At 41.0% G+C, this 13,992-nt stretch overlaps 1 protein-coding gene and 1 pseudogene across 1 annotated transcript in view; one reads left to right on the forward strand and one right to left on the reverse strand.

The window, feature by feature from the left end:
- NUDCD3 (NudC domain containing 3) overlaps positions 1-10,425 on the reverse strand; it is a 97,222-nt gene extending 86,797 nt beyond the window's left edge. Inside the window, exon 1 of the mRNA XM_027848476.1 lies at positions 10,163-10,425. Coding sequence (XP_027704277.1) covers positions 10,163-10,354 — 192 coding nt within the window. The 5' untranslated portion in view covers positions 10,355-10,425. The remainder of the gene's footprint in view (positions 1-10,162) is intronic.
- Positions 10,426-11,972: 1,547 nt separating this feature from the next.
- Positions 11,973-13,613, forward strand: LOC114036696 (annotated as a pseudogene).
- The last annotated feature ends 379 nt before the right edge of the window (positions 13,614-13,992 follow it).

A 13,992-nucleotide genomic window follows, 5' to 3' on the forward strand; every position in this document is an offset into this window, starting at 1 on the left:
AAAGAACTCACTGAAAGGAATACAAGTAGTAAAAGAACAAAGCAGAAAAAAAGAGGACAAAAAAATTATAGGCAAATTATAATCTAGTAAAAGAGCATACCACAAACAACTATAATACAAACTATATTATACTTGCAAAGTGCTATGTGTGACCAAGGCAAAAAGGTAAAGAGAGGGGACTAATAGAAGGAATTAGAAAACAGTTCCCTGACTTTAAAAGATAAGTAGGAATTCAACAAATGGAGTGAACATTCCAGGCATAAGGAACAGTGTGAGCAAAGACACATAGAAGGGAGAAGTAAAGGATACCTATAGATGATTGTATATAGTCTCCTTTGGCTGAAGAATAGAAAAAATGAAAGGGAGACAAGCTGGTAATATAGTAGGGCACCTGTATAGGATCTTAATACCAAGCTAGAGAGTGTGAACTTTACTTGGGAGGCAAAAAAGGGGACATTACAGAGTTTGAGGCAGAAGAATTATGTAGCACCTATCAGTGGTATGAAGGATTGGTTGAAAGGAAGACTAAAATAGAAGCAGGAAGACCTATTAGAAGGTTATTACAATAATCTATGCAGGTGGTAACAAGGACCAGGTATTAGGATAGTGATGAAGAAAAAGATAGGAGAAATGGCATTTATAGAATTTGGTACCTAAATGGTTATGAAAAGGAAGTGGGAAGGAAGAATTAAATATTATATCAAAGTTTTAAATATGGGAGACTACATATGCCCCTTTATATTTTCCCTCTCTTTCTCTCCACACCACAAATTGGTCTACTTACCATATCCCAAACCTTCATATTCTAGCTCCACATCTTTTGGGGTTTTTTCTAAGTGCTTTTTAAAAAATCTGTTCTTCACACTACTCTCCTCCCCCACTGAGCAAATTTTAAAAATACAAATCTAAAAATAAATCCCACAATACATTATCTACATAGTCCAGGGGAAAAAATTCCCATATTAGCCATGTCCAATAATTTCTGTCTCTACATTCTAAGTTCATCATCTCTCTGTCAGGAGGTGAGTGGCGTATTTAATCTTTATTCTTTTGGATTCATAGTTTACCACTGTGTTGAGAGTTGTGAAGTCTTTCAAAGTTGTTTTTCTCTACAACGTCACTATCATTGTATAAATTGCTCCTAGATCTGTTTACTTTGTGCTACATCAGTTCATAAAGGTCCTCCCAAGTTTTTTTTGAAACTGTTCATTTTATTATTTCTTATGGAACAATAATATTACATTATACTCCTATAACATCATTCGTTTAGCCTTTTCCCAACAGGAGAACAACCCTTAGTTTCCAAAGTTTGGCTACCAAGAAAAGAATTACTATAAATATTTTTGTACAACAAGATCCTTTTCCCTTTTCTTCAATTTCTTTGATTTACTGGTGGGAAAGCTGGAACAAAGCATATTTACAGTTCTGTTAACTTTCTGCATATAGTTCCAAATTGCTTTCCAGAATGGTTGTTAGACCAATTCATAGCTCTGCCAACAACGCTAGTGTACCTGTTTTCCCAAAGCCCCTCCAATATATGTCATTTTCCTCTTTTGTCATCTTTACTAATCTGATAGGTGAAACTTATCTCTCAGTAGCAGAACCAGTCTCTGAGGTAAAGCCTCAAAGGTGCTTTAAAATTAGTAATGATTTAGAGCATTTTTCATCTGATTTTTGATAGCCTGGATTTCTTCTTCTGAAAAGTGCCTGCCAATTCATGTTCTTTGACCATTCAGTTATTGGCGAATGTCTCTTAGTCTTATAAATTTCAATCAGTTCCTTATGTATCTTGGATATGAGACCTTTATCAGAGAAATTTTTTGCAAAGATTTTTTTCCCAGTTACCTGTTTCCTTTTGAATTTTTGTTACATTAGAGTAGGTTTTGCAAAAACTTTTTAATTTTGTGCAAAATTATCCATTTTATCATGGGTGATCATCTTTTATCACTTGGATCCCATAGATCTACCCATAGACCCAAAAGGTTAATTTCTTCCTTGCACTTCTATTTTGTTTATGATGTAATGTTTTATAACTAGGTCATATATCCATCTGGAGTTTCTCTTGGGGTGTAGTAGGAGATATTTTTCTAAAACTAATTTTTGCTATAGTGTTGCCAAGTTTTCCCACCAGGTTTTGTCAAACAGCAAAGTCATTCCCCAGTAACTGAGGATTTTAGGTTTATCAAATACTATGCTACTATATTTTCTGGCTTATGTAATTGTGTACCTAATCTGTTCCATCGATTGAATTGTCTCTCTTTTTAAGTCAGTTCCAAATCATCTTAATAATTACTGCTTTGTAGTATAGTTTGAGATCTTGTACTGATAGAGTCCTCCTTCCCTTTCTTTTCATTATTACTCTTGAGATTCTTGACCATTTGTTCTACATGAATTTCATTACTATTTTTTCTAGCTCTATAAAATATTCCTTTGGAAGTTTGATTTGTACAGCACTAAATAAGTAAATTAATTTAGATAATACTGTCATTTTCATTAGATTAGCTCAACCTACTCCAATAGCAATTAATGTTTGTCCAATTGTTTAACTGTCTTTATTTTTGCAACAAAGCACAGTCCCTGTGTGAATCTTAGAAGATACACTTCTAATTATTTTGTAGTTTCTATAGTTATTTTGAACATAATTTCTCCTTCTAGCTCTTCATGCTGTGTTTTGTTGGATACAGTACATAGGAATGCTGATGATATATGTGGATTTATCTTATATCTTACAACTTTGCTAAAGTTACTATTTCAATTAAATTTTAATTGACTCTCTAGGGTTCTCTAAGTACACCACCATTATCATCTGCAAAAAGCGGTAATTTTGTTATCTCTCTGCCTATGCTTATCCACAGCCTTTGTTCATACTGTTCCTTTCTCCTATTGTAGTTTCACCACCTCCACCAACTACAATCTTACCCATTCCATCAGAGCATAACTTAAATGTCAGCTCCTCCATATAGTCTTCCCAAATCATCCTGGTCAACAATGACCTTTCCTTCCTCTCATACCCTATGGCACTTTCTTTGTATTATTCATGTGGCACTTATTTTATATTGCCTTGCACTGTAGCCATTTTTATGTTTTATCTCCCTCGTTAGATCATAAACTCCATAAGGGCAGGAACTAGGTTTTATGCATCTATGTATCCCCCACAGTCCCTCTGACAATGTGGCTTACCACAAAGTGGGTGTTCAATGAATATCTGATAAATGAATGACCCACCAAATACACTCTCACTACATGTCATATTTCTCTTAGTTCATTAGAATGTTCTGGCTACAGCAAACGCATTTTTTATCCCAGACTCTAGTCAAATATTTCAGCATTCTGTGCTTCTTTATTCTTTAACTAATCTTACTGTACCTACCCTTAACCCTAGGTCACTCACTGTTTGCTTTCTTCCTTTTTTTCCTGCTTTTAAACTACATGGTACAAAAACATTGAATAGTGCTGACTCAAGCAACAACAGATTCATATTGCCCACCTTTAACTTTAGTCCTCATTGCTGTTCAATTTCTTTATTAATCTCATTTTTACCTAGCATATTCCCCACAGTAATTATTCTACACCAGGGGAAGGGAACCTGCGGCCTTGAGGCCACACGTGGCCTTCTAGGTCCTTGGGTACAGTCTTTTGACTGAGTCCAAGTTTTACAGAACAAATTCTTACATTAAGGGGATTTGTTCTGTGAAATTTGGATTCAAGTCAAAGGGCTGCACTTGAGGACCCAGAGGGGCTACATGTGGCCTCAAGGCCATAGGTTCCCCACCTCTACTCTAGACCTTTACTCTCTTCTAATATCCTTAATTCCTCTTCTCTCACAACTGTCAACTAATAACCACACTTTCTATTTTACTGAGAGAAGTGAGAGTATCCAGGAATGAATTCCTATCCTGGTATTCATATCATGGTCCCTATATGGTCCCCCTTATCGTTCCCTCTAAACTATGGAGATTTCCTTTCTCTATAAAGTTAAACCCTTCCCTGTATTCATGGACCCCATTCTTTCCTATTTCTTTATAGAATTATTCTTACAATTTGGGTTACAGATTAGAGCTAGAAGGAATCTTATTTTACCAACCTCCTCATTTTACAGATGAGGAAACTGACCCCAAAAAAGTTGTCATTTACTTCTAAAAAATAAGATACTTAAACAAGAACTTGCTGTTCTACTTCTCTTAAATGAGCAATTTCTTTCCAACTTTTCATTTTTCAATCTCATGAACTTGAGCTCTACACCCAAAACCTCTACGTCCTAGCTACCCATTTACCTTCTTAATCTCTGCTATCTAGCTTCTTATCACACAACTCCACTGATAACCACTTTCTCTAAGTCAGAGGTTTTTAACATTTTTTTGTGTGTCATGGATCCCTTTGGCAGTCTGGTTAAGCCTATGGACTCCTTCTCAGATTAATCCTTTTAAATGGATAAAATAAAATAAACAAGATTATAAAGAAAACCAATTATATTGAAACAGTTACAAAAATACTTTTTAAAAGTAAATTCACAGATACCAGGTTAAGAAACCCTGCTCTAAGGCTCTAAATGGCATCTTCCTTACCAACTCTACCTGAGAGATCTGACTGTCTATTCCTTAAAAGAATGGCTATGTGATAAAAAGGAAAGAGTAGTACTGGACTTTGGATTCAGAAGACTTGGGCTTGAGTATTGGCTCTACCATTTATTCCCTGTATATGCTGGGCAAGTCACTTGATCTAAGCTTCAGTTTCCTTATGTGAAAACAAGGATAATGATACTTGTTGATTTTGAGGAAAGCATTTTGTAAACTATAAAGCATCATATACATGTGAACTTCATTATTATTGAAATTTTCCTCAGTTTCTCTGACACTGTATTTTCCAGGTTTTTTTAACTGGCATTCTTCCCACATCACATTTCTAAAAATCCACTTACGGTTCTGACCTTGGGTCACCATTCTCCCTATATACCCACTTATTTGTAAACTTCACCCACTCTTAGCATTTCAGTTATGTTGCTAAAATGTTTCCATGGTCACAATTCTCTCCCATACACCCCTCTTTGACCATAAGCTTCCTGAGGGCAGAGCAAGTATTTCAATTTATACTTCTATATCTTTCTTATAACACTTACAGAACATAAGCTACAGGGTACAAAAACACTATGATTCTGAATATCGAATCCATGATTTAGTTACTTGGGGAGTTTCCCTCCAAAACTCAGAAAGCCATTCATTTATTCTAAACTGACTTAGTACACAGTTGACTGAGGCATATACAGAGGCTGAGTGACTTGCCCAGAGTGATATGGTTAGTATCTGGCAGATGTAAAACCAGGTCTCCAAGCCTAGCACTATCTCCTATACCATCCTTCCTCTATATGGCATTCACTCTATTAGTTATTTGCACACTTGCCTTAAACCCCTAGAACACAGGTAATTTTGTGTACTCTATACACTCACCCCAACTTCCACAGTCTAGCACAATGCCCACACAGTAAATATGTCAGTTCAAATTATGTCCCAGGTGAATCTGGCAAGAAGTAAGTCATCTATAATGGTAGAAAAAGTAATTCCAGTAGCATTGTGTGAATAGATGCTATTTTGCAGGGATTAAGAAAGGAACAGGTAAGGGCCAGCTAGGTGGTGCAGTGGATACAGCACTGGCCCTGAAGTCAAGAAGACCTGAGTTCAAATCTGGCCTCAGACCAAACACTTGACACTTACTAGCTGTGTGACCCTGGGCAAGTCACTTAACCCCAACTGCCACCAAAAAAAAAAAAGAAAGGAACAGGTAGACAGGAAGTAAATAATTTGGATATACAGCCTACATCAATGAAATTTGTCAGTGAAAAACTGGAATGAGACTGCACATCCAAAAGAGATAACAGAGAAATTACCACAATCCTGCTACTGTTATCTCCATTTTACTGATGAAGAAACTGTGGCTCAGAGGCTAAGTGACTTACCCATGGTCACTAAACTAATAAGTACCTGAGGCAAAATTCTAACCCTAGATCTCCAGAATCCCAAGTACAGTGCAGCACTGCATCTACTACACCAAAATGACTCTCAATAATTGAGCAAAATAAGCAATCAAATATTAATTGACTAATTCAAGCAGAGTACCATAATACAACCATCAAGACCTGGGTTCAAATTTGGCATCAGTGAGGCAGAGCCAAGATGGTGGAGTGATAAGAAATACTGCAGCCTCACTCCAAAAATCTCCTCCCAACAGATTGAGAAAATGCACCAGACTAAATGTACCAAATCCTGTTGGGGAAATCCAGTCACAGTGAGTCATTTGTCCAGCTCATTTCAGCTCAGGGAGACAGACAAGAAAGCCTATGGACACTGGGGAGGAGTCTGGCCTGAATCACAAGGTGTACAAAGCACTGCAGTGCCCAGGGAGAGGCTGTGTACTAGGGCAGAAAGAGATCCCAGACTCTTACAGGGCACTCCTAGACTCATACCAGGGCACTGCAACAGGGACAGGTGCCAACTGACAGCCTGTCAATCATATCCAGTTTCAGGTCACATAAGGAATGTAAAGAGGACTTACGGGAGAGGTGCATACCCACATAGAGAGGCCTTGGGTTGTGGATGGAAAAAGAAGAAAGCTCAGAAGCAATCAGCAATGGTATGGCTTAGAACCCAATCTTAGAGCACAGTCTCACTTCCCATCTCTAGCCCTGTCTACAGAGGAACAACCAAGGCAGGAATCCTAGAACAGAGGGAAGCCTTCACTCCTGTCACTTTGAACCAACATAGCTTTCACTTAGCTGATAGGGGATGAGTCCAGCATTAGTCTACTCTTGCTCAGACACAAACCTAGGTGAGGAACTTGCAGAGCTCAGCGGAGGGGGAAAAACTTCCAGACCTTGCCCTGGATCAGACCACTCTAGGAGCACTGAAAGCTTGCAGGTCTCCTCGCTTGTAACTGAGATACTGGTAGAAAACAAAACTCAATACCCCAAGAAAGCAGCAACAGGAACAACCTAGAAAGTGTGGCAGAGTCCAGCTCTAATGTCAAATCCAAAGTCATTAAGTAGATGGAAGAATGGGCAAACTAAAAAAAGGACCCCACCATAATAAGTTATTATGGTAGCAGAGAAGCTCAAGACCCAAACACAGATAAGGAGAATGACTCCAAAACATCTACAAGCAATGCCTCAAAAACAGTTTGGGCTCAAACTAAACTAGAATTCCTCGAAGAGATGAAACAAGAGTTTAAAAAAAAATTTTACAAATGGAATGAAAGTACTTGAGGAAAAAACTGGAAAAGAAATGAAAGCTATAGAATAAAGAGTTGTAAAAGAAACTAACATCTTGGCACTAGAGGTATGAAACCATGCCCAAACAAGGTGTGAATGGTAGAAATCGAAGCCAATGACTTCATGGGGCAACAAGAAATATTAAGAGGAAGTCAAAAGACTGGAAAAAAAAATAGAAGAAAATGTAAATTATCTCATAGCAAAAGCAACTGACTTGGAAAAAGAATAAGGAGAAAAAATTTTTAAATCATTGGTCTATCTGAACACCATGACCAAAAAAAAAAAAAAAGAGCATATATATACACATACGTGTATTTATATATATAATATGTTTCAAGAAATCTTTAAAAAAAAATTGCCCAGATCTCTTAGAACCAGAGAGCAAAGTAGAAACAAAAGAATCCACTGGTTACCTCATGAAAGAAACCCCAAAACGAAAACTCTTAGGAACATCAAAGCCAAAATCTAGAACTTCCAGAACAAAGAAAAAATACTGCAAGTAGCCAGAAAGAAAGAATTCAAGTACCACGGAGCCACAGGATCACACACAATTTAGCTGCCACCACCATAATGGAATGGAGACCATGGAATACAACATTCCAGAAGGCAAAGGCTATGGGCTCATAGTCAAGAATAACTTATCCAGCAAAACTGAATGTAATGCTATGGGAGAGGAAAAAAAATGGATCTTTAAAAAAATAGAGAATTTCCAAACACTCCTGATTAAAAAGGGAAAGGAAGGTTAGGGAAAATTATCTCACTTAATCAGAATGAAAGAGAAGAGGAGTTGGGAGGGGAAGGGAATGCAGAAAGATTTGAACCTCCCTCTCATCCAAAATAGTCAAAAGAAGGGAGAATACACATACACAGAGGAAGACAGAAATACATTTCATTCAACAGGGAAATAGGAGGGCAAGGGAATAGAGGAAAGGGAGTCTTGGAGGAAGGGTAAATCAAGGGAGGGATTAGTTCTCAGCAAAACAAACTTTAAAGATGTACAAAAAACTTTAGCTTTTTTTGAGGTGGGCAAGGAACGGGAACTTGAGGGGGTGCCCATAAATTGAGTAACAGATGGACAAAATATAGTATATACTATATATAGTATATAGAATACTATTGTGCTGAAATCTTATCAACATAATGACCAACCAGGATTCCAAAAAATTAATAATGAAACATGCTATCCACATCCTGATAGAGAGGTAAAGTACTCAGAATGCAGAACGAGACAAATTTTTTTTTGACATGGCCAGTGTGGAAATTTTCTTTAATTGACTATATATGTTTGTAATGGGTTTTGTTTTTCCTGTGTTTGGGTAGGGGGTGGGATAGGTGAGAAGACAGATCTTGGATGATTAAAACAAAGTATTTTTTTGAAAGTCAAAAGAAAAAAACAATTCTGCCTCACACACTTGCTTAGCTGTATGATCACTCCCAGGCAAGTCATTTAACATCTCTGAACCTATTCTCTCCTCTTTAAAATAAAAATAATAACAGCATCTATTTCACAGTGCTATCATAAGGATAAAATTAAATAACATGTAAAGCACTACATAAATGTGACCTATATCATCATCATCATTATTATTTGTACAGAACTATTAAATTAAATTTCTGATCATAGGAAAGGTTAGAGAAGATACAATACCGGCCCTCAAGTAATTCACAATCCATTGTACAATGGAAAAAGCACTTGATTTCAAGTCAAAGGACCTAAGTTCAAATCCCACCTCTGATACTTACTATCTGTGTCACCTTGGGCAAGTCACTTAACCTCTCTGGGTCTCAATTTTCTCATCTGTAAATGAGGGGGTTGGACTGGATGTCCTCTAAGGTCCCTTCCAGCTTTAAATTTATAATCCCAGTAGAAGGATGAGAGTGGTATAACTTACTAATATGACAAATATAGGAAATTTATTTCTACCTCAGATACAAATTAATATTTTTACTTCTGGATTTAAATACACTTTAAAATTCATCAAACTTTGAACAAAATAAAATAGCACCCATTCCACAACCTGACAGCATATCATCCTGGTTCCCCTTCAACCTCTCTGTCAATTATTTCATTTTAACATAGCTCTAGTTCTCCACCTCTCAGGAAGGTGGAGTTCTCTAAGTGGTGCTCCCAAGCCTCCAGTGGTGTCCTGGCCACCAATAATAATGGGTAATATTTATATTCCTCTTTTAAGATTTGCAAAGCCATTTTATATACAATACCTCATTTGAACCTCAAAATATCTGTGAGGTAAATGCTACTTTTATTCCCCGTTTTACAGGTGAAGAAACTAAAACCCAGAGATAAACTATCTTGTCCAAGATCACAGTAAAGACGCACTGTATTAGTAGGGAAAGACTGAAATGACCTGGGTTCAAATGCCTGTTCTTCACTACCACTGCTTAACCGTGGGCAAATCACTAAAGTTCTTTTACCCGCTTTTCCCATCTGTATAACGAGGGGGTTGGCACTCAGATAACCTCGAGAGTCCCTCCGACTGCTGGAGCAGTCTGAAGGCAGCACTGAAAGCCCAGGTCTTACAGACAGATTCCAGGTCCAGAGGGCCCCTCAGCAAGAGCCCCGTCACGCCCTTTCAGAGAAGACAGCTCACTAGAGGGCGTCAGGCAGACCGGGAGAGACCGAGTGGGCTCAAATCCCTCCAAACACAGACTCCGAGAGTCTCTGAGCTGGAAGAGGTCTTAGAGGTCATCCAGTCTAACCCTGTCACTTCACTGAGAAGGAAGCTGCGGGCCAGAGGGGCGAAGGGACCAGCCCCAACCACCCAGAGAGCTCCGGGCTGACCCCCCCCAAGGGGCGGCTCCCCGGACCCCGGTGACAAAGGAACGCAACCCTCGGGTGGGGTCGCGCCGAGCCGCCCCGCCCTGGCGTGGCCCCCCGCGGGTTACCTGCAGCACCATGGCTTGGGCCGCCCCCGGGGGGAAGCCCATGCGATCCGCCGAGTGGCGCAGCAAGCGGTAGAAGTCCGTCTTGCGGTAAAGGAAACCGAACAACACCCGCAGAAAGTCCTGGACGTTGCCCACGTGCTGCAGGATGCCCAACAGCGCCTGGTCATACAGCTCAGCCGCCCCGGGCTCCATGGCGACCGGCCCGGTCGGCCCCGGGGTGGGAGGGACACTGACACTCGAGGACAGGGGGCGCCGCGGCCTGCCTCGGCCTCGGTCTCGGTCTCAGCGTCAGCCGCCGCCGCCTCCGCCTCTGACCAGCGGTTTCCGGTGTGTGTATATGAGTGTGAGTGTGAGTGCGAGTGCGAGTGTGTGTGTGTGTGCGTGGGCGCACCGTCAACGGCTCCGCCACCCAGCCGCCTAGACTGAGGCACTTCCGGCCTGACCTGCTTTGCCTCCGGAGACAACGTCCCTCGCTCACCACCGAGGCCGCTGCCGCCGTCGGGATTTCCGGCGTGGGTGCCCTTGCTGAAAAGGCTCGCTGCAGGGGTGGGGGGGGAACCAAAAGAGGGCTCAGACAAGAAAGTAAGGGACTGCCGAGCACGTGATACCCGACGACCCTGTTAGAAGAGGGCAGAGGAAGTTTTCTACGCCTCCCAACCTTCACGTGACGTACGCACGTCAAACACACAAAACACCGGCGCTGGACGCTACGCGCGCGCGTGTGAGTCCCGGGCGTCACGTGACCCCGAGTGTCGGGCCCCTTTTTCTGAGAAGTTTTTTCACTTGGGCTAGAGGAGTCCGGCTATCCCGGTATTGTAAGAGCTGGGGTAAACCTGGGTCTGGGATCAGACGCCCCGAGGCCTTTAGCTAGTGTGGAAGTTAAACTCGGGTTTCAACACTCCTGTTTTGCGCGCCCGGGGAAAGGAGGCTCAGAGAGATTAGGTGATTTTACCCAAGGTCGCACAGCGCGACTGGATCCTGAACCCAGGTCTTGTCAAGCGCAGTGCTTGCTTTACCAGGCCCCAAAGAGTGCCCCATATCCCCAGCGAAACCGCTGAATTATGCTGCACTCTGAGAAGGGTACGGAGCATTGCATGTTCTTTCCGACTGGGTCCATGTGCTGATCTCGTTTTGCTAAACCGATTTTTTTTCTTCTCTTTATAATTCTTCAAATGAGATAACTAAGCCCTCTAGAAGCCCTGCAAACTTTAAAGCGCTATTTATATGATGACTAGTATTTTTTTTTGCTTTGGGAGAATATAAGATTTTGAAGGTATAAAGATTCAAGTTATTTTAAAAGTCTTAAAGACATTTAAGAAACCGAAAAACTTTTGCTTTAAGAGAAAATTGGAAAGTTTTAAAAACTTTTAAGCAGATGAAAGGGGTATATTTTATAGAGTACCTACTCTGCCCTAGTCAGGCCAACTCTGGAGTGTTAAATTCAGTCTGGGGTATATTTGGGAGACATTTAAATACGCTAGGTGAATAGAGTTGTGGGCCTGGAGTCAGGAAAACTTGAGTTCAAATCCAGCCTTAGGCACTTACTAGTTATGTGACCCTGAGTAAATCACTTAACCCTGTTTACCTCAGTTTCCTCATCAGTAAAGTGAGCTGGAGGAAGAAATGGCAAACCTCTCCAGTATTTTTGCCAAGAAAAATCAAACAGGATCATGGACAGTTGGAAACAAGTAAGACAAAACAACAATAAAAATAAGCTGAAGAGAGACCAAAAAAGTGAAGAGATCTTAAAATGATAAGATTAAAATCTGAAAGGGACCTTAGAGGGTTGTCTAATCTGGCCCTTCATTTTACATTTATAGGAAACTGAGTTCCAGAGAGTTTAAATGGGGGATACAAGATTAACAACTGACAGGATTCAAACCCAGGTCTTCTAATTCTAAATCCAGGATATTTTTGTGCCAATAAATTGTGTAATAGGAAGATCAGTAGATGCAACTGAAGCAGTGATGTCAAACTCAAATAGAGTTTGGAGCCACTATTGATGTATTGAAAGCCACATATTAGCTGGAAGCATTTGGTGAAGGGGGGGGGGGGGGAGTTGTGAAATGGCACCAAGATGTCTGAGGAAAAAAAACCTTAAATATTATCCACCAGATTTTGATCTATCAAATATCCATAAACTCAAGCTGATCAAAGATAAGCAAAATGTGGTGAGACTGATGGCCCCATTCAACATGTGATGTAAAGCATGTAGTGAGTATATTTATGAAGGCAAGAAATTTAATACCTGGAAGGAGACAGTGCAGAATGAGCCATATCTGGAATTTTTCATTTCTATATCAAATGTACCTGTTGTCTAACTGAAATCACCTTCAAAACAGACCCAGAGAATACAGATTATATCATGGAGTCACTCGAAATTTCCAGGCTGAGAAACTCCTGGAAGTTGAAGAGAAAAGGTACAGAAGGAAAGAAAAGATGAAGAACTAAATAATCCCATGAAGGGCCTGGAGAATTGGATCAAGGACTCTGAGCTAGACATGGAGGTACTAGAAAATCTGCAGAATCTGACAGTGCTTACCCAGTGCTAGGCTAATGTGGACTTTGAAGTGATGTTACAGCAGTACCAGGTGTCTGAGAAGGAGAAACTCCAGTAAGATCAGGAGAAAGCCAGGAGGTGGCGACTGGTCGAAGACACTGACCCTGATGCAGAGCCCACCCTTGCACCTGCCCAGCTGCTATTCAGGCCAAACCCACAGCCATCTTAGAGGAGGTCTCACATCTGAAAACGCAGAAGTTGGAGAGCTGGGAGCAGAGTATGGGTGCACTTGGCAGCAAATCAAAGCTGGCAGGCCTGGTTATGGCAGAGGCCAGCTGTCCCCAAGACCCAGCAGCAGCAGTGAGGTTGTGGCCTAGCACAAACATACAGCAGAATTTGAAGGAGGAGGCTGATATGTTACCCAGCATACCCAGGGTCTCATCCCTGAGCCACTTGGGGGCATACTCAGACAAGTGAAGATAGCAGCAATAGCAGCTGAAACAAAGGAAGCCTCAGACCCTCCAGTCCCCTCCCCAGTGGAGCCAAGCTAGAGTGGGTTTATTTCTTTGTTTAGTGAGCACAGCAATGTGAAAAGAAGCATTAGACTGGAAGCAATGCTGCCAGGGGTTCTTTGTGGTGAGTTCAGTGTGCTTTCCCCACTTCTGAGCTGCCCAAGAACTGACTGTTCCATTCTGCTGCTCTCCAGGCCCCTAGGCCCCAGTAGGATTCAATGTTGTGGTACTCTTCCTCTGAATCTTTCCACTTTAGAAAGTGGCAACCAAAGATCTGATATCTATTCCTAGCCTAGTGGTCCCCATAATAGCAGGGTTGGACCTAGAGAAGATATTGGGCCTCAGCCCTGCTTCCTTTGGACCCCTGCCTTTCATGCTTATCAAGCCCAGGCAGCCAGGGCAGAATCACTGGGGAGGTAAGGAGTTACCTCTTTCTTTCCCTGGAACTTCAGAGCTTTCCAGAATTCATTTATCTCTGTCACTGGTATGTCATTCATTCCATGCCATACAGAATGACATTTTGCGTCAATGCCCAATGCTAACAGCACGTGTGGGAGGTTTGCCTTCCTCCTAACCCCATACCAAGTAGCTAGGTGGCTTAGTGGATAGAGCACTGGACATGGAGTCAAGAAGGCCTGAGATGAAGTCTGATCTCAGACACTTATTAGCTGTGTGACTCTGGGCAAGTCACTTAACCCTGTTTGCCTCAGTTTTCTCATCTATAAAATGTGCTGGAGAAGGAAATGGCAAACCACTCTTATTATCTTTGCCAAGAAAACCCCAAATGGAGTCATGAAGAGATAGACACGATTAAAAAT

The sequence above is a fragment of the Vombatus ursinus genome, unplaced genomic scaffold, assembly GCF_900497805.2.
Source record: "Vombatus ursinus unplaced genomic scaffold, bare-nosed wombat genome assembly UNPS02000580.1, whole genome shotgun sequence".
NCBI classification, from domain to species: domain Eukaryota; kingdom Metazoa; phylum Chordata; class Mammalia; order Diprotodontia; family Vombatidae; genus Vombatus; species Vombatus ursinus.